This window comes from Apodemus sylvaticus, chromosome 3, assembly GCF_947179515.1.
Source record: "Apodemus sylvaticus chromosome 3, mApoSyl1.1, whole genome shotgun sequence".
NCBI classification, from domain to species: Eukaryota; Metazoa; Chordata; class Mammalia; order Rodentia; family Muridae; genus Apodemus; species Apodemus sylvaticus.
The window spans coordinates 155,138,653-155,163,779 of record NC_067474.1 but is presented as its reverse complement, the minus strand read 5'-3'; the positions used below and the strand labels follow the sequence as shown (position 1 = coordinate 155,163,779).

Below are 25,127 nucleotides of genomic sequence, written 5' to 3'. Positions count from 1 at the left end.
TCATGTGCACATGTGCTACCCTACCTGACCCAGAAATGTAATTCTAACTAGCTTGGGGGGGTGTGTGAACAAACTGAGGCCAGGCGGCTGGATCTGGGTTAGCCCAATGAATTCTCCAGGAGAGAGCTGAAGGGGCGTCCCCTCCAGAGTTCCCAGGCCCAGAGTTCATGATGTGGCTCAGGAAGCTTGGGACACCTCCTTTCTTCCCTTCAGTCAGTTGGTCCAAGTACTTGGATCTCGCTGGACTGTAGATGCAGTGGGCAGAATGTTCTAGAAACTAGGCAAGACTCATGTGGGAATCCCAGGCCTTCCATAGGAGGGTGTCAATGATAAACAGACCCTCGGTGTGCTTGCGTAATGTCTGTGGCTCTGACATTCCTACTGAGGGAAGACTGTCCCGCCCTGTGCTGTGTGCTGACAGACCCCTTTAATCTCAGCCCTCAGGGGGTGGAAGCAAGGGGATCTCTCTGAGTTCGAGAGCAGCCTGGGTTCAGTCCAGCCAAGACTACATAGGGAGACCCTATCCAAAAGAAAATTGGGAGGTGGTACTTGTTCAAGGTCAGTCAGTACCAGATGACTAAGAGGCCATTTGGCCCATGTTTCTGTGGTCCCTCATCACAGCATAACTATGACTTCAGAGATGACCGCGGCAGGTCTCACCTGCCACCTCTCTGTCTCTGTCTCCGTCCCTGGACCTTCCATCCTAGTACATGCCACTATTGGTAACTGTTGCCCTATTTCGCCTTCACCCCGACACCTTCCTTCCTAGTATAATCCATTCATAATCTCCCCGGCTGGACGAGGCTTAATGGCCAGACTTGGTTGCTATTGTCTCCAGACACTCCCTACCAGGTAGCCAGCGCCCAGGCCATGTTTACAGATCCTCAACCCCACCACTGGGGAAGGCAAGCAAGCTATACTTCCCAACAGATGTGTCTGTGTCTGAATGGCAGAAAATATCACCCGCTGCCTGGATCGTGTCCCTAAGCCCTTCTTCTGCCTGCAGGGTCTCAGCAGTCATGGCCCTCGTAGAGGACCCTCTTCTTGCCTACTGGGACTTCTGGGGAGGGAAGAGAGCTGGTCTGAGCTTGGCAGGGAGGGAGGAGGGGCACAGAGCCTATGAGCTGGCACACAGAGGGCGTGTGTTTTCTCTGCCCTCACACTTCCTGGGTTTCCATTGCAGGAAGTTTGGCACCTGCCTATCGGTGCCACTGATACCCAGGCTGGTGCAGGCGACTTTCAGTCAGGACAATACCCCAACTGGAAACAGCAGCAGCAGGAGGTGGAACAGAGGCCAGGGGGTGCAGGACAGCCGGTGAGTGGTAACCCCCAGACTGCCTTAGACTAGGGCTATGGAAAGCCTGGCTCCTAGATCAATCCCTTTGACCTTGGCTAAGGCCCCAAGTCAACCCTTCGGTGTGGCGTCTCATTGTTCCCCCGGATGGAGCCGTGGGGTAAACGTACCATCTTGACTCAGTGGCACCCCCCTGTCTCAGCAGAGGCTCCACACCTGTCACAGACAAGAGGCTGTCCCATTGCCAGGTTGGGAACGCACCCAAGGGGCCCTTGGGCACCGGTAGCCTCAGTGTAGTGCTGAACCCCATCCTTGGCATTCATCTGGGAATGGTGGCAGGGATCCAGCCTCTGGGACTAGCAGAGCCAGGTGCCTAAGGAGCACTCTCTGGTCTGGCTTTGAATCTAGCCTTGTCCAGTGCCCATTGCACAAGCCTCCAACCTCCCCAGCTTCAGTGTCTGGTCTGTGGGATGGGACCTATCAGCCCTGGAAGGGTGAAAGGGACACAAGGAAAGTCTCTAGAAATGGTAGCTACTGTAGTGACAGTAGTCGGTTGTGACTCCACACTGGAGGTAAGAGTCAAATGGAAGCCAGGCAGTGGTGGTGCACACCTTTAATCCCAGCACTTGGGAGGCAGAGGCAGGTGGATTTCTGAGTTCAAGGCTAGCCTGGTCTACAGAGTGAGTTCCAGGACAGCCAGGGCTACACAGAGAAACCCTGTCTTGAAAAAAAGCCAAATCCAAAAAAAAAAAAAAAAAAAAAAAAAGAATCACACCCAGTCACCCCACTCTGACACCTCTCTTTCCCCAGCAATCCAGGACCACCTCGGTTATGGGGGCGGGGTGAGGGCTGCAGAAGGGGACCCAATCCTGTCTGGTTCCCCCACACACACACAGACGACTCTGGGTCCAGCTCTCCCCAGCCCAGTCCCCCATTGTGCCTCTAATCAAAAGAACAATCTGCTTGCCTGGGAATCAGACCCAGATTCCTTTCCCCAGCAATGTCCTCAGGTCTCTAGGGACCTGAGCAGCCCAGAGCAGCCCCAAGCCAGGCCCCAGGGCCCTGTGCTGTGCTTCTTCAGGGGGCCAGTAACAGGGTCAGGAAGCAAACAGGTGACCTGATTGTCTCCCCTGTTTCCTGTAGGGGCCTCTTTCCATCACAGGATCTGAGACCCACTTATAGAAGGAGTCATAGGCTCAGACAGACAGTGACAGCCCAGGACTGCAGATCCAGGTGACTTGCCTCACTGGGGTCTCAAGCCCCGCAACTCCAGTATAGGTTAGCATTATCGCTTTAACTCTAGGCCAAGTTGCAGTGGTGGGCAGTGCAGAACCCATTTTAAGAAGTAAAGATTGATGCTTAGGGAAAAGGGGTTGACAGTCCCAGGTCATGCGTCGTCTAGCCTAACTTACGACCCTGAAGGATTTCAGAGTCAGTCCGGTGCAAGTCCCCGGCTGCAAGTACTCCATCAGTTGAAGCAGGTGGGGCCGCTCATCCAGGTGACCTAGAGCTAAGGTGGCTAAGGATCCCACTCCCCCGCCCGCCCCGCGCCTCCCCAGTGCACTGTAGGGGTGGGCAGCGGAGGAGGAGTCAAAGGGAAGGGGGAGGAGTTGTGGGAACAAAGGGAGGGGGCGCGGCCACAGGTGGGGGGGCAGGTAGGACGAGCCCGCGCCCCCTCCCCGAGCGTCACCTTTTATGGTAAGGCGCGCGCGCTTGCGCGAGCACAGGAAAACCAGGGCGGGAGCAAGGGGCGGAGGCGCAGCGCCGGCGGAGGCCGGGGCATGGGGAGCGAGGCAGGTAAGCGGGTGCGACGTGGGGGTCCTGGCTATGCGCCCCGGGCAGGGTCAACCTCAGGTGGCCACATGGGCAACTCTCGGCCACCGTACTGCACCTAGCTCGACGCGGCTGGGGGGCTCGGGGTGGGTTCTGTGTCTTGTCCCTGTGTGTCCCAGGATCTCAGCCATTGGGGACTCTGGGAGGCTGAGTGTAGGGACGGCACGAGGGTCGTGTCTCTGCTCTGGAGTGGGACGGGTTGGGCTGGGCAGAGGCTCCCGCACAAAGAGGACAGAGTCTCGCATATGGATCGAATTATAGTCACGGCGGTGACCCGTCCAGCTGCCCCGCTCTGCTGCTGTGCCAGGGCGCAGAGTTCCCGGGCTCTTTAGCCCCTCCTGGATCCTGTTCCCAGCTCCAGTCTGGAGAGGAAAAGGAGGGTCCTGGGGGTGTCCTCGCCTGGCCTGGCGGGGTGTGGAAATGGGCGATCCCCAAGGTGTGTGCAGCTACTCCCCCATCTCCAGCCCAGACCTCAAGTCCCAGGGGGACAGGCTGGGCAGCACCCGGATTCCAGTTTTTAACAATGGAGACCACTGTCCTCCAGCCGCAGAACTCCGCCTGCCCCTCTGGGGCTGAATGACCAGCTGCCCTCCTCTCAGCCACCCTCCGGGGCAGACTTCTAGTCACTTGATGAATAAAAAGCCAAGCCCAGAGAGGTGGAGTGACCGCATCAAGGTCGCCCAGTACAAAAGACCGGTAGCCTGGAGAAGATCCTAGTTCTGCGCTTCTTCCTTTCTCTGGTGTAGGAAAGAGGATGAGAGGCCCTTAGCTTCCGAGATTGCAAGGTGTCTTGTAGGAGGGAGTGTGTGTGTGGGGGGGACATACACTCTCTCACTTCCAGCAAAGTTTAATTCTTCCCCTAAACTTGGATCGCTGCTTAGTGGGTCCGTATGAAAGAGCATTGCTTAGAAATGATTCGGAGGTGGCCTTAGAGTGCAGGCAAAGCGTTGTCCGGCGGCCAGCACATCCCCTCCCAGGGGCTGCAGCCTAAGGCGGGCTCTGGCTGGCTGGCCGGCCCGGCTGGCTCTCAGCCTCCTTCCTTCCTCTTGACAGGAAATGACTTTCTTTCCCTTTGTTCCCACTTTCTCCGCTTACCCAACTGGATCTGGGTGTCTGATTTGCCCTCCGGGGGAGGAAGGATGGGGGTGGAGGGTCTGCTGGGAAGCTGTCAGACAATGCTCTCCCAACCCCCATTCCACCCCACCCCCTCACCCCCCCACCCCGCCTGGGTGAACTCTGGGGCAATGGGCTCTCCTTAAGGGACCTGACAGGGCTTTGAAAACCCCCAGCGCTGCTCCATCCCCGGGGTCCCCCACCGCAGCATGACAACGTAAAGGGCGAGAGTATGGCTGCCCAGCTGCGAACATCTGGCCTCCACGCTGCGTGCTTCCGAGAAAGCAGGGAGAATGGAATGGGGGTCAGAGTAGGGGGAAAGGGGGTGGAGGAGGGTTCCTGAAGAGCCACAGCCTGTCTCACAGGACCCCGCCTAGAATGTGTTGACCGCAAGAAACTGCCTTGGATTGGGTTATTTGGGGGAAGGGGTGGAGCTTGGAGTGGGGGAGGAGGCTGGTATGGTCCAGGGAGGAAAAAGTCCAAGGAGGAAAAAGTCCAAGGATGCCCCAGGACTTTCAGGTTGCTGGATTCTCTGAAAGGATTCCAAGCCTGCTGGAGGGCCAAGGAAATCCACTCGCACTCTTGTTGGGACCGCGTGACAGAGGCTCCTCACAGCTGAGGTTTGAAGGCTGAGTTATAAATGTCCATGGAGTTGAGTGGGGTGTAACTATGAAACCCAGGCTGGGTTTGAACCCATGGTCCTCCTGTCTCAGGTTTCCTGAGTGCTGAGATTACAGTTACAAGTATGTGTTACGGTTCTTGGCTTCAATTTGTTTGTTTTGGCTAATCTGGGATTTGCTATGTAGACCAGGCTGGCCTTGAACTCACAAGAGATCTGCATGCTCTTCTGCCTCTGAGTGCTCGGATTAAAAGTAGGAGCCATGATTCCTGATTGTGTGTGTGTGTGTGTGTACACATACACTTTTCTTTTTTCTAAACACTTTTTCTTTTTTCTACACTTTTCTGTGTAGCCCTGTCTGTCCTGGAACTCACTCTGTAGACCAGGCTGACCTTGAACTCACAGAGATCTGCCTGCCTCTGCCTCCCAAGTGCTGGGATTAGAGGTGTGCACCACCACTGCCTGGCCCTCCATTTATTTATTTATTTATCTATCTATCTATCTATCTATTTATTTATTTAGATTTTACCCTTTTGGGAAACAGAGTTTCTCTATGTAGCCCTGGCTACTGTAGAAATCACTATGTAGACTAGGCTGGCCTCCAACTCACAGAGATCCCCCTGTCTCTTGCCTGTGGTGTGCTGGGATTAAAAGCATGTGTCACCATGTCTGACACCCCTGGAGTTGTTTTCTTGGTATTTGCCTCCGTCAGCCCACAAGAGGGCCCAAGGAGGCCGATGCACTGTGAGAATGAGGGAGACCTGTGAGTGACCATGTGGGATTCACATCTCATTAGGGTCTCTGGGTCTGTCACCCCTCCCCGAGCACTTGTGACTGGGCGTCAAGGTCATGTCCAGGTGTCCCACACAGAGCCAGGAAGGGAGAGAGATAAGGGGCATATTTTTAGCCAGGGAACTATGGTTGGGTGCTGGGTGTGGCAATTTACCCACGATGACCCACGATGATCCACCTAGGCCTCGGCCTGGCCTCAGAGGCTGCTATCTGCAGGAGTCGCCTCTTCTTCCCAACGTGAAGGGGGCTTTCTCTGTCGAGATCTGTGCTTCAGCCCATGCACGCACTGCAGGCAGATCTCTGCCCCCCACCCCACCCCACCCCCGCAGACCACTGAAGGCGATCGCCTGAGGGTATCAGGCACATGCGTTATGAGCCAGCAGGGCCTATGCTGAGCTGTCTCCAGAGAGAGGAAGCAAACATGGCCCCAAGGTGGGAGTCAGGGGACACTTCTGTGGATGAGGTGACATTTGAACTGGACCTTTGAGAGAGTTAAAATTAACCCTGTAGGAACATCCTCCAACAGCGAAAGGCAGGAAAGAAAGGGCTAAGCCGGTTTAAAGAATATGAGGTAGGCTGGGGATGTGGATCTGTGGTAGAGCTTGTCCATACCCCACGAATGCAAGACCCGAGTCCCATCTCCAAATCAGAGAGATGGGCGGGGCTGAGAGAGGGTGAGGCCGCAGAAGTTTAGATTTTCTTTCTTTCTTTTTTTTTTTTTTAAAGATTTATTTATTATATGTAAGTACACTGTAGCTGTCTTCAGATGCCCCAGAAGAGGGCATCAGATCTCTTTATGGATGGTTGTTAGCCACCATGTGGGTGCTGGGATTTGAACTCATGACCTTTGGAAGAGCAGTCAGTGCTCTTACCCACTGAGCCATCTCTCCAGCCCCTCTTTCTTTCTTTTTTTTTGGGGGGGGGTTGTTTTCTGTTTTGTTTTGTTTTTTTAAATTAGATTTATTTATTTATTATATGTAAGTACACTGTAGCTGTCTTCAGACGCACCAGAAGAGGGTGTCAGGTGCCATTACAGATGGTTGCGAGCCACCATGTGGTTGCTGGGATTTGAACTCAGGACCTCCGGAAGAGCAGTCAGTGCTCTTACCCGCTGAGCCATCTCTCCAGCCCTTGTTTTTGTTTTGTTTTTGTTTTTGTTTTGAGACAGGGTTTCTCTATATAGCTCTGGCTGTCCTGGAACTCACTTTGTAAACCAAGCTGACCTCAAACTCAGAAATCCAGCTGCCTCTGCCTCCCAGAGTGCTGGGATTACAGGCACACGCCACCACTGCCTGTCAGAAGTTTAGATTTTATTCCTCTGAGGTAATGGGGAACCTTAAAAAACTATTATTATTTGTGTGTGTATGTGGTGTGTGTGTGTGTGTGTGTGTAAGAGAGGGGGGGGGGTTCTTTGGTTAGCTCTGGTTGTCTTGGAACTCCCTCTGTAGAATAGGCTGGCTTTGAACTCAGATCTGCCTGCCTCTGCTGGGATTAAAGGGTGCACTATCACCACTTAGTCTTTTTTTTTTCTTTTTTAAAGATTTGTTTTACATATATGAGTACACGTTTGCTGTCCTCAGACACACCTGAAGAGAACATTGGGTCCCATTACAGATGGTTGTGAGCCACCATGTGGGAATTGAACTCGGGACCTCTGGAAGAACAATCAGCGTTCTTTGTTTTTGTTCTTGTTTTGTTTTGGATTTGTTTTTTTTTGATACAGGGTTTCTCTGTGTAGCTCTGGCTGTCCTGGAACTCACTCTGTAGATCAGGCTGGCCTCGAACTCAGAAATCCGCCTGCCTCTGCCTCTCAGAGTGCTGGGATTACAGGCGTGCGCCACCACCGCCGGCTTACAATCAGCGTTCTTAACCTCTGAGCCATCTCCCCAACCCTACCATGGTCTTAAAAAGCTTTTAAGCAGGGGAGAAACAATCATATTTATGCTCTGGGAAGATGAGGGTTAGGAGGTAGGATAGGAGACCTTTCAGACACACACACACACACACACAGCGTCAAGGATGTGACAGTTTGGGACTGGATGGAGTGGGCAGAAGAGAACAGAGGGGTCAAGGGACTTGACTTCTCAAGTCTATTTCCTCACTGATGAAACAAGATGGCGTGTCATTGGGTGCTCCGGGCAGAGCACGGGGACAGAGCACATCCTGTCTTTTCCTCATCCAGCCACTCTTACCATCCTGTTTTCTTCCAGTGGAGCTGGCCTGAACTTTGGACCCTGTCTTCCAGTAGGAAATCAGTGTCTCAGGTGAGGGAGGGGCCGTGGGCGGGTATGGGGCCTGGGCCTGTCAGCTGCCTGGGCTGGGCTCTGAAGGAGGTGGCCAGGGAAGAGGATCTGAATCCTGCAGGGCTGGCTGTCCATTGCTCTGGAGCATGTATGGGCCCCTGTGACCTGGCCACCTGGCCCATCCGAGGGCCATCCCCTGCCCCTCCTACCTCCGCCTCTTTTCTTCCCTGCTTACTATGCAAGCCAGCCTGGCCCAGACCACACCATTCCCCTGCCTCAGTCCCCTCTCTGGTGTGGCCGGGTGTTTGGACTGGGCCTACCAGTACAGTGAGATTGTCTTGTGGGAGATGGGAGGCTCAGGACAAGCTTTTTGGTGGACAGTGGGGTACCCCGTTATAACCTGAACCCCTTCTCTTCCCAACCCCAGCAGGAGCTGATCATGGCCTCCAAACCTGAGAAGAGGGTGGCCTCCTCTGTCTTCATCACCCTGGCACCCCCACGCCGAGATGTAGCGGTGACTGAGGAAGTGGGCCCGGCAGCTTGTGAAGCCCGGCGCGCTCGGCCCTGGGAGACCCTGCCCACAAAGACACCTGGGGCCGCAGTGGGCAGGAGCCCCAAGACCTGGACGCCCCCTGGCAGGACCAATGCCTTGCTCCCTGGGGTCCCACCTCAGCTCTCCAATGGAGGTAAGAGAGCGTCCCTAAGGGGACAGGGGACGGGGACAGAGCTAGCACCAAGGCAGGGAGGAAAGGGCAGGCTCATTCATTAAGCGCCCTCGGTGTGTCAGGCCAACTCTGGAACCCACCCGCCTGTTCCCGAGTCCTGACTCTTCTTCTCAGCTCTGGGATGCTGCAGACCCCTCGGCCTCCCTGCGCCTCAATTTCTGAGCAATAGAGACCCTGAAGAATATGTCACAGAAAAGCTTCAAAGTATAGATGTGGAGATTGAGAGCATTAATATAGGACCAGCAAGATGGCTCTGCTGCTAAAAATGCTCTCTGGGCAAGTGTAAGGACCCAAGTTCAATTCCCAGAACCTATCCAAAGGATAGGAAAGACAGATCAACTCCTGCAAGTTGTCCTCTGACCTCCACACGTGTACACACACACACACACACACACACAGAGCTATATGCCTGCACATGGATATGCATATATACACAGAGAAATATGCACACACATGCACATGGATACACCCATGTACATGGACATACATGTACTCCGATACATATAGATACACAGATGCACAATGCATACTCACACACATGTGCACATGGATACACCTATGCACACACGCATGTACATGAATAAACATACACACAGATACACATGCACACACGCACATGGGTGCATCCATGTACACACACATGTACACGGATGTGCACAGAGATACATATGTGTGCTCACACGCACACATCCATGCACCCTAAGTAAGAGTTGACAAAAACAAAACAAGAAAAATTGACAAAATCTTATCAAATGTAGAAAGAGCAAGCATCACAATGGAGCCCAGTGCCATCGAGGTGGAGAAGTGACTCTTCGCAGTTCCTTGAGGTGGTTCCTCTGAGGCCTCTGCTGGGCGGGGGACGTGGAAACAGGTGCAGAGACAGAGGCGGAGATGAGCTCCAAGGGTCTGGAAAACATCTGTATCAGTCAGGGTTCTCCAGAGTCCCAGAATATAAGGGCAGTCTCTGTAGAGTAGGGGAATTTGTCAATGACTTACAGTCTGTAGTCCAACTCCCCAACAATGGTCAGCAGCAGCTGTGGATGGAAGTCCAAGGATCTAGCAGTTGCTCAGTCCCACAAGGCAAGCAGGCGAAGAAGAGAGAGCTTCTTCCTTCTTCCAATGTCCTTATGTAGGTCTCCAGCAGAAGGTTTAGCCCAGATTAAAGGTGTGTGCCACCAGGACAAAGCACCAGGTGTGCTTTGTCCCAGATGACCTTGAGCTCAGAGATCTCCCTGTCTTAATCGTCTGGGATTCATAGCCACTATGCCTCAAGATCTCCATCTTTATTGACTATGACCTGAGATCCAGGTCAGAAACTTGTATCTCTGAGCCTCCAGATGAGGATTGTAGTTCATTCCAGATATAGTCAGGTTGACAGCCAGGGACAGCCACTACTACAACGTCTCACGCTGCTGCTGGCCTACCGTGTGATTTCTTTCTTGCTGTGTGGCAGTGCACGCGTCTGTGCCAGGAGATGAACGCACAGCTTGTCCTTGTGGCTTCTCTCCTTCCAGTCCCCTCTTGGGGACTGGGGACTGAGCTACTCAGGTCACCAGGCTTGATAGAAAATGTCTTCCCCATGGGGCCATCTTATTAGCCCTGGGATTGACTTTTAACTTAATTTAACTTAGTTAATTAATTAATTAATTAGTAAGTGTGTGTGTGTGTGTGACATACTATATTAGTAAAGGTTTCTATTGCTGTGAGAGACACCACAGACACAGCAACTCTTGGGGTTTTTTTTGTTGTTGTTGGTTTTTTTTTTTTTTTTTTGGTTTTTTTGGATTTGTTTTTTTTTTTTGTTTTTTGTTTTTTGTTGTTTTTTTTTTGAGACAGGGTTTCTCTGTGTAGCCCTGGCTGTCCTGGAACTCACTCTGTAGACCAGGCTGACCTGAACTCAGAAATCCGCCTGCCTCTGCCTCCCAGAGTGCTGGGATTACAGGCGTGCGCCACCACCGTCCAACTCACAGCAACTCTTATAAAGGAAAACATTTAATGGGGTCTGGCTTACAGTTTCAGAGGTTTAGCCCATTATTGTAGCAGCAGGAAGCGTGGTGGTGGTGGTATACAGGCAGACATGGCGCTGGGGGAGAAGCTGAGCGTTCTGCATGGTGATCTGCAGGAAGACGGAGTGAACCCATTGGGCCTGGCACGCGCTTCTGAAAGCCCGCCCCTAGTGACGCACTTCCGCCAACAAGGTCATCCCTCCTCCTGCCACTCCCTATGAGCCTATGGGAGCCATCTTCATTCAAACCACCACACCTAGGGCGGAGAGGTCAACCCAATCAACACAGGGAAAAGACGCAGGAACGCTTCCACCATGCGGGTGGCAATGAGCAGACTCTAGCGGTCAGGCCTGACAGCTTGTACCTCTTCCCGCTGAGCCACCCCCTCTCCCGCCGTCGTTCCCGATCACCCTTCAGCTCATGGTCCCAGGAGCGAGGGAGGCACAGCTGGGAGAGGATGCGGCTTGCGATGCCCCTGAGAACTTGGGTCCTGACTCACGAGCTCTCTTAGAGCCCAGCTCCCGGGTTCCCACACTCCCATCAGCCCATCAACCACACATAGTCACCTCTGGGCTTGTTCCAACACAGCTGGGCCCCACCTCAAAGCTGGAGTTCAGACTTTGATTTGCATTTTTCCCTACCTTTCTGGGTAATAATTACACTTTGTGAATCATATATATTTATATATATATATATATATATATATATATATATATATATATATATATATATATATATATATATATATATATATTTTTTTTTTTTTTAATTTTTAAACTTTTTTTTTCAAGACAGGGTTTCTCGGTAACAACTCTGGCTGTCCTGGAACTCACTCTGTAGACCAGGCTGGCTTTAAATTTAAGAGATAAGGCCTGCCTTGGGCTCCTGAGTGCTGGGGTTAAAGGCATGCGCCACCACCACCCGACATCTTTTAATTAACTCCCCTTTCTCTCTCCTCATCCTTTTCCATTCTTTGCATTGAACCCAAGGCTGCCCCCTCAGCCGTACCCCAGGCTGGTCCTGGGGCTCAGCTGCACCCCCGCCTGGTGGACCAGTGTGAACCCCTTGCTCTGATCCCCAGACCACAAAACCAAAGGAACAAACAAGAACTATTTTTCTTTGAAAGCATTCTTTTGGCTTTGCATCTATTTTATCTTTACTTGTGTACAAGTCTCCTGTTCCTGTGCTCACGTGTGCGCAGGCGCCCATGGAGGTCAGGGGTGGGCCCCTCTGGAGCTGGAGTTATGGCTGGTTGTGAGCCTTCTGATGTGGGCACTGGGAAACTGAGCTTGGGTCCTCTGCAACGGCAGTACTCACTAACCACCAAGCCACCTCTCCAGCCCTCATTTAAAAAAAATTTTTTTTTAAATATTTATTTATTATATGTAAGTACACTGTAGCTGTCTTCAGAGAGCCAGAAGAGGGAGCCAGATCTCCTTACGGATGGTTGTGAGCCACCATGTGGATGCTGGGATCTGAACTCAAGAAGGGGTCAGATCTTATTACAGATGGTTGTGAGCCACCATGTGGATGCTGGGATTTGAACTCATGACCTTTGGAAGAGCAGTCAGTGCTCCTACCCGCTGAGCCATCTTTCCAGCCCTAAAAAAGTTTTTTTTTTTTTAAAGATTTATTTATTTATTATATGTAAGTACACTGTAGCTGTTTTCAGACACCAGAAGAGGGCCTCAGATCTCTTTAGGGATGGTTGTAAGCCACCATGTGGGTGCTGGGATCCGAACTTAGGACCTTTGGAAGAGCAGTTGGTGCTCTTACCTGCTGAGCCATCTCTCCAGCCCCTAAAAAAGTTTTTTTAAAAATGTATTTATTTTATGTTTATGGGTGTGTTTGCCTGTGCCAGAAAGAGGCATCCGGTGCCCTGGAGTTATAGACAGTTAGTTGTGAGCTACCATATGGATTCTGAGAATTGAACTAAGAGTAGCCAGTGCATTTAACCACTAAGCCAGCCCCAGATTTCTTTTATTTTTATTTGTGTATATATGTGTACATTTGGGCTGGAGAGATGGCTCAGTGGTTAAGAGCACTGACTGCTCTCCCAGAGGTCCTGAGTTCAATTCCCAGCAACAACATGGTGTCTCACAACCATCTGTAATGGGGTCCGATGCCCTCTTCTGGTATGGGTCTGGAGACAGCGGCAGTGCACTCGTATAAATAAAGATTTAAAACAATATATATGTGTACATTTGCACATGGGTTGCGTCTGTATCTTTGTGCAAATGTGAGTGCAGTACCCTGAGTGCCCAGAAGAGGGCGTAGGATTCCCCTGAAGCTGGAGCTGAAGTGATTGATTGTGAGCTGCTTTACATGGTGCTGGGAGTTGAACTCAGGTCTTCTATAAGAGCGGTAAGCAGTATATGATTCTTAATTGCTGAGCCTTCTCTCCAGCCCTCAGCCCCCTCTTTTTTTATTATTATTAATTTTTGATTACATTTATTTATTGTATGTGTGCCATAGCGTTTGTATGGGAAGGTCTGCCGACAGCTTGCAGGAGTCAGTTCTCTCCACCACGCAGGCTCTACGAATGGAACTCAGGCCCTCAGAATTGGCAGCAAGCCCCTCAACCCACTGAGCCCTCTTACTGGCCCCACAAAATGCGTTTTTATCCACCCCTGGTAATTGTACATGTTTATGCGATCCAGTATCTTGCTTTATAGCTTGTGGGCAGCCTGTAATCTTCAGGTCAGGGTAATTAGCAGATCCGTTGCCCCAGATGCTTATTTCTTTGTGGTGGGAACATTCACAATCCTGTCAGCTATTTTTGAAATATCCGATTGACTGTTGTCAACTGCAGGAGGAGCTTCTTCTTGTGGGTAGTGAGTGGTACAGACCTGTAATCCCAGCACTCAGGAGGCTGAGGACGGGTGATTGGGACCTTGAGCTAGTCTGGGCTACGCGGTGAGAGTCGGAGAAGGGGGAGCTGGAAGGAGAACTGAGCATTCCTTGCACCCCGTTAATGCTTTGCCAGGCAGGTGGGACTTCCGGCCTGACGGCCATCTAAGTCTGATCCTAGAAATGACCGGAAGCTGGATGTTTGTACGCGCACCCCCAAACCCCCATGAGTCTGCGACTCAGCTTACTCGGGGCTGCCCTCTAGAGCGCACATCCATCTGTGAGGTCCCCTCAGTCCTGGGGAGGAGCCGGGGTGAGGATAGCCGCGGGGTGGGCGTGGACACCTGACCCCAGAGACTGGGGATGGGCGTGGCTCTAGAGCCCTGAGCCCTGGTCTTCTGACTCTGGGAAATCTAGAACTTTCTGTGCTTTGCCTTTGACCTTCCGCGGCCATTTTCTCCCTTGCACCTCCCCCCCCCCCACCTTTATGTGTATGTATGTGTGGGCAGACACACAAACACACACACACACACACACACACACGCCACAGGTCAGAGGGCAGCTGGGAGGAACCTGTTCTCTTCCATCCTTCGAATCCTAAGGATCGGCTTAAGGTCAGGTCGCCAGGCAAGTCCCTTTACCCACAAGCCTCCCATCTTCCTCCCCCTCCGTCCTCCTTTCCCTCCTCCCCTTCCCTCCTGCTCTTCCTCTTCCTCCTTTGTTTGTTTGAAACTTTTTTTTTTTTTTGGTTTTTTGGGGTTTTTTTTTGGTTTTTTGGATTTGGTTTTTCGAGACAGGGTTTCTCTGTATATTCCTAGCTGTCCTGGAACTCACTCTGTAGACCAGGCTGGCCTTGAACTCAGAAATCCGCCTGCCTCTGCCTCCCAGAGTGCTGGGATTACCGACATGTGCCACCACCGCCCGGCTGAAACGTTTATGATACACAGACCAAGCTGGCCTGGGACGCACAGAGAGCCACCTCTGCATCCTCCATGCCAACCTGCCCGCCTCTCTGGGTCGCTGTTGGCAGTGTTTGTCCTGTACCTGACGTGGACAGAACCGATTGTAGTTCCTTCCATGTCAAGTCCTTGAAGGGAGCTGACACCTTACTGACTGCAGGGTCACAGTAGTGAACTTGGTACAGACAGTGGTTCCGGCTATGGCCGTGGTAGCCAGCCCTCCCCTCCCCTCCCCTCAGCCCTCGGGGACGCAGAAGCCTTGTGCCCAATAACCAGGACCTAGCTCTCCTATCCTGGCCTCCTCATAGTCAGCTCAGCCTGGGGAGCCCACATATCCTCTGCTGGTAGGGCATGGTCCCGTGCAATGTCTGTGTGCGCGGTCTTACCGAGACGCAGCTGGGTTGGTACGATATGTTTAGCTTACGTGTGCACACACACACACACACACACACAAACAGACTTATATGGGAGTAAGGAGAGCTGTGCCTCTCCAGATCCATCTTTTAAAAAGATTTATTTGTTTATTTACTTATTTATTTATTATGTACACTGTGAAAGGGCTTAAAAGGGGGGAGTATAGGGGGCTAGGGGAGTGTGGCTAGGCGACGTGGGGGAAGGTGTCCAGGCGGGCCCTTGCCTGGGCACCTCTGCCCCTGAGGGACCACACACACACACAGGCATAGTATAGAATAGAGTTTATTCAGAATAGGGGATGGGAGTTAGTGGTAGAGAGAGGCAGAGAGAGAGAGAGAGAGAGAGAAGAGAGAGAGAGAGAGAGAGAGAGAGAGAGAGAGAGAGAGAGAGAGAGAGAGAGAGAAGAGAGAGAGTGGAGTGGAGGCCGGCCATGACCACGTGGAGGGAAGAAGAGCCCCAGGGGCAGAGAGGTGAGAGAGTGTGGGAGAGCAGAGAGCAAAGAGAGAGAGGAGGAGCAAGTAGCCCCTCTTATAGTGGGCCAGATCTCTGGGGCTGGGCATTCCTGGCTATTGCCAGGTAGGTGTGGGGTGGAGCTTAGAACCCCAACACACTGTAGCTGTCTTCAGACACCCCAGAAGAGGGCATCAGATCTCATTACAGATGATCATGAGCTATCCTGTGGTTGTTGGGATTTGAACTCACGATCTTCGGAGGAGCAGTCAGAGGTCTTAATCACAGAGCCATCTCTCCAGACAGTTTTAGGTCGTAAGTTTTAATGTAGTCCTTCCTTGCCTGACCCCTCTGCCTCAACTACTCAAACGCGGAGCTGCCTTCTCGTGCCTCAGCTTCCAAGTGCCACAACACCTAGATTTCTTCTTTTCATAGAGTGTTTGTTTGTTTGTTCTTTTCCTGAGGATCTTTCTCATGGGATGAATTTTGAGCTGAAAAATATTGTGCTGGGGGAGGGGACACATTTTCTTTCTTCTCCTTACACTGCCATGGACACCTGGGTCGGCCCAGCTGGGCCACTGGGCCACACTGAATGCCAACCGTGCAAAGGTCTCTGGGGACCTTTGGGCAAATTGCCAGGAGTGCTATAACTAGGTCACATGGAAGATTTATTGCTTTTTATTCTTGTGTTCTAATTTACTTATCGCTTGTGTGTGGGTGGGGGCGGGGGGCACATGCCTTGGGGCTGTAGGGACGTCAGAGGAGTCCATTCTTTTACCACAGAGGCTCCATGGATAGAACTCAGATTTGGTAGCAAGCGCCTTTGTCTACTGAGCCATATTACTGGCCCAATTGTTAGTTTTTTTGTTTTTAGTTTGTTTTATGTTAGTGTGTGTGTGTGTGTGTGTGTATGTGGTTCATTTGGTTTGGTTTTGGATTTTATGAGACTATCTATTTACAAACCCCTGGCTGTCCTGAAACTTTCTCTGTAGACCAGGCTGGCCTTGAACTCACAGAGACCCACTGCTTCTGCCTCTGAGTGTAAGGATCAAAAGCACGCGCCACTAGATCTAGCTCTTAGTTTGTTTGAAAGATGTGTTTATGTTTATTCATGTATATGTGTGATTTGCCTGTATGTGTGCCTAGTGGGTCTGGAAGCCAGATTGGGCATTGGATCCTCTGAATTACAGACAGTTGTGAGTCGCCGTGTGGGTGCTAGGAATCCACCCTGAGTGATTTATAAGAACAGCACACACTCTTAACCGATGAACCATCTCTCCAGCCCTAACTGTTAGGGTTTTGAGGAACTCCATAGTGGCTTGACTAGTTGATATCCCACCGACGACGATGTATTGGGCCCCCATCAGGGAGCTGGGGATGGCAGGGTCCCACTATGATCCCTGCATTCAGGAGACAGAGGCAGGTGGATCTCTGTGAGTTTGAGGCCATCCTGTCTATATGGTGAGTTCCAGGACAGCCGGGGCTGCTATTCCCCGCTCCCCCAAAAGGGAGGAGGAGGGTCCCATCAGCCCAGGCCAGGGGTGTTTTCTCAGCCTTGGCTACAGTCTTGGCCATAACACCCTGACGGTGCCCATCACATCTGAGCTCTGGCCTCGGTCATTGCAGGTAACTCCTCACCTGTCCTTACCCCTGACAAGAGCCGTGTAGGGCTCGAGGCTCAGTTTCCAAAGAAGCAATTTAAGACTCAAAGAGAGCTGACACTCTTGACTAAGGACCCACAGCAAGCCAGGGGACAGCAGCAGTTCAGGGTGGACTGCAGCCAGACCTGAACTTTTACCTGCGGCTGCTTGGCCTTCTGGGGACTCTGGGTAACCCATCTCCTCTCCCGTTGTAGGATGCTCTCTCCCACCTCCTTCCCTGAATGATGAGGACCTCGACCTCCTACCGCCCCCTCCACCGCCCCCTTCTGCCTACCTGCCTCTCCCGGAAGAGAAGCCTCCTGTCTTGCCGGGGACATCGGAGACATCACTCATTTCTGACTTGGAGCAACTGCACCTGCCCCCTCCCCCACCTCCACCCCTGCTACAGGTACAGGAGTATCCCCAGGGCTCCCCCGCCCATGGCAGCAGTGGGGGACGGGGGTGGGGAGGAGCGGGATTCCCAGCATTACCAAGGCGGAGGTGCTTTGATTCCTTCCAGTCGTCAAAGGAGTTCCAAAGCTGGTAGAAACTGGAATTTTCAGAGTCCCTGGTGAGACGTGTGCCCCAGTCTCTTGTTACCCTCTGCTCCAGGACACGACCTAGTTCTGACCCAAATCTCCACACCGCCTAAGAAGCCAATCAATCCTGCCCTTCATGGGGGTGGGGGGTGTTGTCGTTGACGTGAGTGGTGTGCTGGGTCAAGATCTCTGTGACCTCCAGCCATTGTTGGTGGAGACACACATCATACCAAGGACATCCTTAGAAACAGGAGTCAAACGGGGCCTGATGGTTGCAGGGCTGAGGCAGGCTGATCACAAGACATAGCCTAGGCTACAAAGTAAGTTCAAGGCCAGTCTAAACAACTGCGTGAGACCCTATCTGGGACTAAAAGGAAGGAAGAAGATTGGGGATATAGTTAGTTCAAAGGTAGAGTTCTGGACTAGCAAGCGTGAGATAGTCACTTTGGTGGAGAGAGCCGGGGCACGGAGCAGGGAGGTTCTGGCCCTTGCTGCCATAGTAGCCTTCCTGTTGAGCTATAGAAGCTGGGCATTGCTCCTCTAGCCTCAGTTTCCTCATCTGTACAATGGGACTAATCGTACTTGGAGCCCCCCCCCAGAAAAATAGTCAAGCTGAGAGGATCTAGTAAGGTCCCCACCAGCCGACCTCTCTTCTATCTCCTCATGTATCCCCCCACCCCACCCCCAGGCTCCATCAAAGGGATTGTCTGTCCAGCCTCCGCCTGGTCACATCAAACCCTTGGAAGAGGACCTTCCTCCTCCTCCAGAAGAGCCTGCCGCTCTTCCAGAGAGAGAAGCGTCCACAGGTATGGCTGCCCGCTTACTCTCTGGGTCTTCAGGGGTCAGAATGGGCTTTTCATGTGACGTGTGGGACAGCAGGGTCCCCCGCGACCGTCTAGACTGTGTAGCTGCTGAATCCCCATTGCAGCCACCTGCTTGCTTCTGGTGTGTTGATGATCGTAGTTTTGAGACAGGGTCTCATGTAGTCCAGGCTAGCCTTGAATCTGATATGTAGCCAAAGATGACCTTCTCTTTCTTCACCTGCCTCACCCCTTGAGTGCTAGGATTACAGGTGTGTGCCGCTGTGCTTGGCTCATGTGGTACTGCAGATAGAAGCTAGCTTTTCGTCCACGCTCGACCAACAGCTCGACTGCAGACCTAACCTTCCTTCCTTCCCTTTTTTTAAAAGATTTATTTATGTTATGTATATGAGTACACTGTAGCTATCTTCAGATACACCAGAAGAGGGCTTCAGATCTCATTACGGATGGTTGTGAGCCACCATGTGGTTTCTGGGATTTGAACTCAGGACCTTTGGAAGAGCAGTCAGTGCTCTTAACCGCTGAGCCATCGCTCCAGCCCATAATAAATACATTTAAAAAAATGACTTTGTTCCAAAAACAAAAACAAAAAAATACAAGCCAACCGAGCCCATGTGGCTCATGGTGACACATGCCTTTAGTCCTAGCACTTGTGAGGCAAAGACAGGAGTTTCTCTGAGTTCAAGGCCAGCCTGGTCTACATAGCAAGTTCCGTGCCTGCTAGGGTGACACAGTACCACCTTGTTTCTTCCTCCCACTCTCAACCCTGACACACACACACACACACACACACACACACAGTTTCTTTCTAATTTTTGGGCTGTTCTTCATTGCTGGTTTTCCAAGTCATCTCTGGGCGAGTTTCCCATCAGAATACTTAGTGACCCCTAGCCCCTCCCCTTTTAAGGCTTTGTGGCAGCCCTTAGTAGGACCCTAGGCATGATGGGTTACGAAGCCGCCTCCTGATGGATTTGCAGATGGTTTCTTATCGTAAATGCACAGAGCTGAGTCACCTTACCGGGTTATTAACCACTGTGTGTGGGGTTTTCTCGGGTAAATTCCTAGAAGAGGAAGTAACCTATAAAAAGGTTGGTGTTTTAAGCTTTGTCTTTTTTGTCAAATCACCTTCCTTAGTCATCCCAACCTACGCACACCTACCAGCAGGCCCCAGCTGTTTTCTAGAAGGCTCTACGGCACTGTGTGCTTTGCTTAATTTAGCCAGGAAGTGCTTACTCAGAGCCCTGCCGCAGGCACTGAAGACACAGTTGAGTCAAAAGCATGTGTCTTCCTTCCTGGGCCAAATATGCAGACAGAGGGCAAATGTGTCTCAAAGTTTGTTATTTATCTTTTGACTTTGTAGCTATCTTTTTGCTACCTTGTGGCTTCTTCTTTCTTCCTCCCTTTTCCATCCTTTCATGCCCCCTAACACTGGGTAAGAGAGGAAAAAAGATAGAGGAGAAAGGAAAGCTAGCTTTGAATAAAGTCAGGGGTTGGAAATCTGGCAAAGTCTTTGTTAGACTCCTTCCTGCTGATTAGCGACTCTGAGTTCCTTGGAAGTTTGATCTTCACTGTCAAGGTTTCCAGTTTCTTCTCTGCGCATGACGACTAGGACGGCTTAAACCACACACAGCAGCAGCCAACAGCCTATCTCGGGGGCCCTCTGAACAGTTCCCAGAATTCTCAGCATAGAAACTATCTGCAGCTGGCAAAATCACACCTCTGCTAGAGCTCGAGGCAAATCAAAGTCAGCTGCTTTTGTCACAAAAATTTATTTATTTATTTATTTATTTATTTGGTATTTTTTTGAGACACGGTTTCTCCTTGTGTGGCCCTAGCTATCCTGGAACTCACTCTGCAGACCAGGCTGGCCTTGAACTAAGAGACCCTCCTGCCTCTGCCTCCCAAATGCTGAGATTAATGGTATTTGTGACCATTGTCTGACTGAGCCTGACTAGCCTGACTGTTTTTTGTTTTGTTTTTGTTTTTGTTTTTTGGTTTTGTTTTTTGGTTTTTTGTTTTTTTGTTTTTTTTTTTTTTTTTTTTTTTTTTTTTTTTTTGCTTTTTTGGGTTTGTTTTTTTGGAGACAGGGTTTCTCTATATAGCCCTGGCTGTCTTGGAACTCAGAAATCTGTCTGCCTCTGCCTCCCTGAGTGCTGGGATTACAGGCATGTGCCACCACCGTCCGACTGACTGTTTTTATTATTTTTAATTATGTGCATGTGTTTGTTTAAGTGGCTATGTATGTGCACATGGATGTGCAGAGTCCAGAAGAGGATCCCTGGACTTACAGGTAGTTGTGAGCTCACTGATGTGGGTAGGAGGAACTGAACTCAGGTCCTCTGTAAAGCAGTATGTGTTCTTTTTTCTTTTTGGTTTTTCAAGACAGAGTTTCTCTGTATAGCCCTAGCTATCCTGGAACTCACTTAGCTGACCAGTGGGATTAAAGGAGTGCACCACCACTGCCCGGCTTTTTTTTAAAGATTTATTTATTAATTATATGTGAGTACACTGTAGCTGTCTTCAGACACCATTAAGAGAGCGTCAGATCTCATCACAGATGGTTGTAAGCCACCATGTGGGTGCTGGGATTTGTACTCAGGACCTAGGGCAGATCAGTCAGTGCTCTTAACCACTGAGCCATCTCCCCAGCCCCTCAGTATGTGTTCTTAAGCAATGAGCCATTTCTTCAGCTCCTCTCAGTATTCTTGTGACTTCGGTTTTTACATAAAGATCTTGACAAATCAGGACCATCTGGGAGTTGGTATCACCATGGTCCCCTCCCCTCTCTCTTCCTCCCTCCTCCATCTAGCTCTGGAGACCAGGCTGGCCTGGGATTATAGATTTGCATCACCAGCTGTGCAGATCTCTCTCTCTCTAACTTTGAGGCCAGCCTGGTCTAACTAGTGAGTTCCAGGACACCCAAGACTCCATAGTAACACCCTGCTCTAATCCTGGACCCAATACCATACCTTTGATTTTAGCTTCCCAAACACCAGTCACCCTCCTTCCTGATGCCAATAACTGGGCCCTGGACACACTGGGTGGTGACTGGGTACTGCCTTCCTGGCTGCTGACAACCTGTGTCTCCCCTACCCCAGATGTCTGTGGTTTCTGTCACAAGCCCGTGTCCCCTCGAGAGCTGGCCGTGGAGGCCATGAAGAGGCAGTACCACGCCCAGTGCTTCACCTGTCGTACCTGCCGCCGCCAGCTGGCCGGGCAGAGATTCTACCAGAAGGACGGGCGCCCCCTGTGCGAACCCTGCTACCAGGTACTCCCCTGCCTGTCGCGTCCAGGTTGCACACTGACTGAGCGCGGGGCATCGGATCCCTTATGGACCCCCTTAGAGATTGGACACAATGAACCCATTTCACAGCCGAGGGAGCTGAGATCAGAAAGGAGAAAACTCAACCAAGCAGGACCAGGTTCCTGCGGCTGCTCTAATACATGCGTCCTACCCTTTCTTTCTTTCTTTTCTTTTCTTTTTTTTTTTTTGTTTTTGTTTTGTTGTTGTTGTTGTTGTTTGGATTTGGTTTTTCCGAGACAGGGTCTCTCTGTGTAGCCCTGGCTGTCCTGGAACTCACTCTGTAGACCAGGCTGGCCTCGAACTCAGAAATCCGCCTGCCTCTGCCTCCCAAGTGCTGGGATTACAGGCGTGCGCCACCACCGCCCGGCCCATGCGTCCTATTCTACAGCAACCCCGGCGACAGACAGAAAGATGTGTTTGGTTGAGAGGTTCCAGTTCGTAGCAAGATGGCCTTGCCAGTTTGAGCCAGTGGTGCGGCAGTGCGGCATGGTGTGGGCTTCAGGAAGGACAAACTGGCTCCCTCACGGCCAGTAAACAACGCAGCGGGACAGTTCCGGACCCCAATAACCTGGACCGCCTTTAGGTCCCGCCTCCCAAGGGCTCCACCGCCTCCCAGCAGCGCCCCCTGGAGCCCAGGCTGATGGAGAGCATTCCAAACAACTGAACCACAGTTCTGCGACTTCCAAAATTCTCATTTCTTTCTCATAGTTATGGGGGCCATCACTTCAAAAATCAGTTTCCTTAAGCTCAAACCAAGATGCCGCCTCTTCTTGCCCCCCTAGAGGAGGCGGCATTTGCTTGCCTTTTTAGTTTTCTTTGGTTGGTTTGGGCTTGGTTTGGTGTTTTGTTTTTGTTTGGGGCTTTTTGTTTTTTGGGGTTTTGTTGTTGTTGTTGTTGTTGTTGTTGTTGTTGTTGTTGTTGTTGTTGTTTTTAAGGTTTCTCTGTGTAATAACCCGAGCTGTCCTGGAACTCTCTTGGTAGACCAGGCTGGCCTGGAACACACAAAGATTCACCTGCCTCTGCCTCCCTCCAAGGTGCTGGGATTAGAGGCAAGTGCCACCACACCAGGCCTCTTTTGGGGGTTTTTGAGACTGAAACGGGGGCAGGGGGAGTGATCTTGAAACCTTCTCTCCCCAGCTTATGAGTAATGAATGAGTCCGCTATGATGCTGTCCATGTGTTCCCAGCATTTAGAAAGCTGAGGCAGGAGGATCCTGCCTTAAAAAAAAAAAAAAGAGTTTGGATACTGTTAGTTAAGAGGGCTGGGTATGAGAACTATGTAGTCTAACCTGGGCTACATGACACACTGTCTCAAAACCAGCCCCCCCAAAAGTGTGTGTGTGTGTGTGAAAATTTTGTTAAGATAGTCCCAAAGTATGAGCACATACGTAAGGTGCTTACCTGGAACACAAACAGCCTTGATTTTAGTCCCTGGTACTGAAGTTCTCAAGAAAGGAAAGAGGGAAGAAGGAAAGACAAAGACAGAGGGGGCTGGAGACACCCCCTCCTGGGCCAGCCATGTTTGTGGGTTGGCCAAAGCAGAGGCTTGTTTTTGCGGTTTGTTTTTGGTTTTGGTTTTTTTGGTTTTTTTGTTTTGTTTTGTTTTGTTTTTTTCTGAGACAGGGTTTCTCTGTGTAGCCCTGGCTGTCCTGGAACTCACTGTAGACCAGGCTGGCCTAGAACTCAGAAATCCGCCTGCCTCTGCCTCTGCCTCCCAAGGGCTGGGATTAAAGACGTGCGTCCCCACTGCCCAGCTCAGCAGAAGCTTTCTGTCCCAGGATACGCTGGAGAGGTGTGGTAAGTGCGGAGAGGTGGTCCAGGAACACATCATCCGGGCCCTGGGCAAGGCCTTCCACCCACCCTGCTTCACCTGCGTGACCTGCGCCCGTTGCATCAGTGATGAGAGCTTCGCGCTGGACAGCCAGAACCAGGTGTACTGTGAGGCTGACTTCTACAGGTAGGAGGGAGACTGTGAGGCTTCGGGAGTGGGGAAGGCAGGGCAGGGCTCTGGCGGGGCGGTCCTTTCTCCTGTGCTGACAGAAGTCTGTTAGCTTCCCCACCTAATTCACAGGGAGCCTGCTGGAGGCGTTGAGTCCCTGAGCTCCCAGACTCCTCGTCTGAGGTGCTCTCTGAAATCCTCAGACTTCCTTTCTTTCTCTGTGTAGCCCTGGCTGTCCTGGAACTCACTCTGTAGACCAGGCTGGCCTCGAACTCACAGAGATCTGCCTGCCCCTCAGAGTCTCTTGAGGACTGCCTCCGCACGTGCCTGATCTTCAGACTTTTTATGGCTTAGGGAGTACAGTGAAAGAATACATTTTAGCAGAAGTAGAAACTGAAGCACACAGTTCCCAAAGTGGACTGAAGTGTCCCTTTAAGGACTTGATTTGGGGGCTGGGTTGTGGCTCAGTTGGTAGAGTGCCTGCCTAGCGTGTATTGGGTTTCATTACCCAATGTCACATAACTTTGCTGTGCTGAAACACACCTGTAATCCCAGCATTCCAGAGGATCCTTAACTACCCTGTCAAGTTCAAGGCCAGCCTAGGCTATATGAGACCCTGTCTCAAGAAAAAATTATAGGGCCTGGAGAGATAGCTCAGGGGTTAAGAACAATGGCTGCTCTTCCAGAAAACCTGGGTTCAATTCTCAGCCCCCACCTAACAGCTCACAACTGTCTATAACTCCAGTTCCAGAGGATCTGACGCCCGCATACAGACAGACAGACAGACAGACAGACACGCAGGAAAAATACCAGAGTACATAAATTAAGTATAAATAAATAAATAAATACTTTAAGAAACAGGCAGGAGAGATGATACCGTGGTTAAGAGTTCAATTCCCAGCTGGGTGGTGGCGGCGCACTCCTGTAATCCCAGCACTTGGGAGGCAGAGGCAGGTGGATTTCTGAGTTCGAGGCCAGCCTGGTCTACAGAGTGAGTTCCAGGACAGCCAGGGCTACACAGAGAAACCCTGTCTCGAAACCCCCCCCCCCCAAAAAAAGAAAGAGTTCAATTCCCAGCAACCACATGGTGGCTCACAACCATCTGTAACTGGATCTGATGCCCTCTTCCAGTGTGTCTGAAGACAGCGAAAGTGTAATTACTCATACAAGTAAAATAAACAAAAATTAAAAAAAAAACTTTAAAAAAATTTATAGGAAAATGAAAGGACTTGATTTGGGATCTTGCTTTCAGACCTTAGCCTACGTCCTCTCCCCTGGAAAGTAAAGGGAGGGAGGGAGGAGTGGGGAGATATATGTGTGTGTGTGTGTGTGAATGTTTGTGTGTATGTATATATGTATGTATATGCATATATGTATATGTGTATATGTATATATATGTATGTATATGTATATATGTTGTATAATGCATATGTATATATCAATGTGTGTGTGTGTGTGTGTGTGTGTGTGTGTGTGTGTGCCCCCATTTGAAAATCAAGAGCCGGGCATGGTGGTTCATGCCTCAAGATGGAGTGAGGAGGACACTACTGCACAGACATGACTATAGAGTCCATCTTGAAAGCTAAG

At 51.0% G+C, this 25,127-nt stretch overlaps 1 protein-coding gene across 2 annotated transcripts in view; it reads left to right on the top strand.

The window, feature by feature from the left end:
* Positions 1 to 3,009: 3,009 nt before the first annotated feature.
* Fblim1 (filamin binding LIM protein 1) overlaps positions 3,010 to 25,127 on the top strand; it is a 29,018-nt gene continuing 6,900 nt past the window's right edge. The window contains exons 1-7 of one of the 2 annotated variants that reach the window (XM_052177948.1): positions 3,010 to 3,091; positions 7,862 to 7,915; positions 8,325 to 8,580; positions 17,154 to 17,347; positions 18,166 to 18,283; positions 21,397 to 21,566; positions 23,380 to 23,558. In XM_052177948.1, coding sequence (XP_052033908.1) covers positions 8,334 to 8,580; positions 17,154 to 17,347; positions 18,166 to 18,283; positions 21,397 to 21,566; positions 23,380 to 23,558 — 908 coding nt within the window. In that variant the 5' untranslated portion in view covers positions 3,010 to 3,091; positions 7,862 to 7,915; positions 8,325 to 8,333. Of the gene's footprint in view, positions 3,092 to 7,861; positions 7,916 to 8,321; positions 8,581 to 17,153; positions 17,348 to 18,165; positions 18,284 to 21,396; positions 21,567 to 23,379; positions 23,559 to 25,127 lie in introns of both variants that reach the window. The other variant, XM_052177947.1, reaches the window with a different exon arrangement.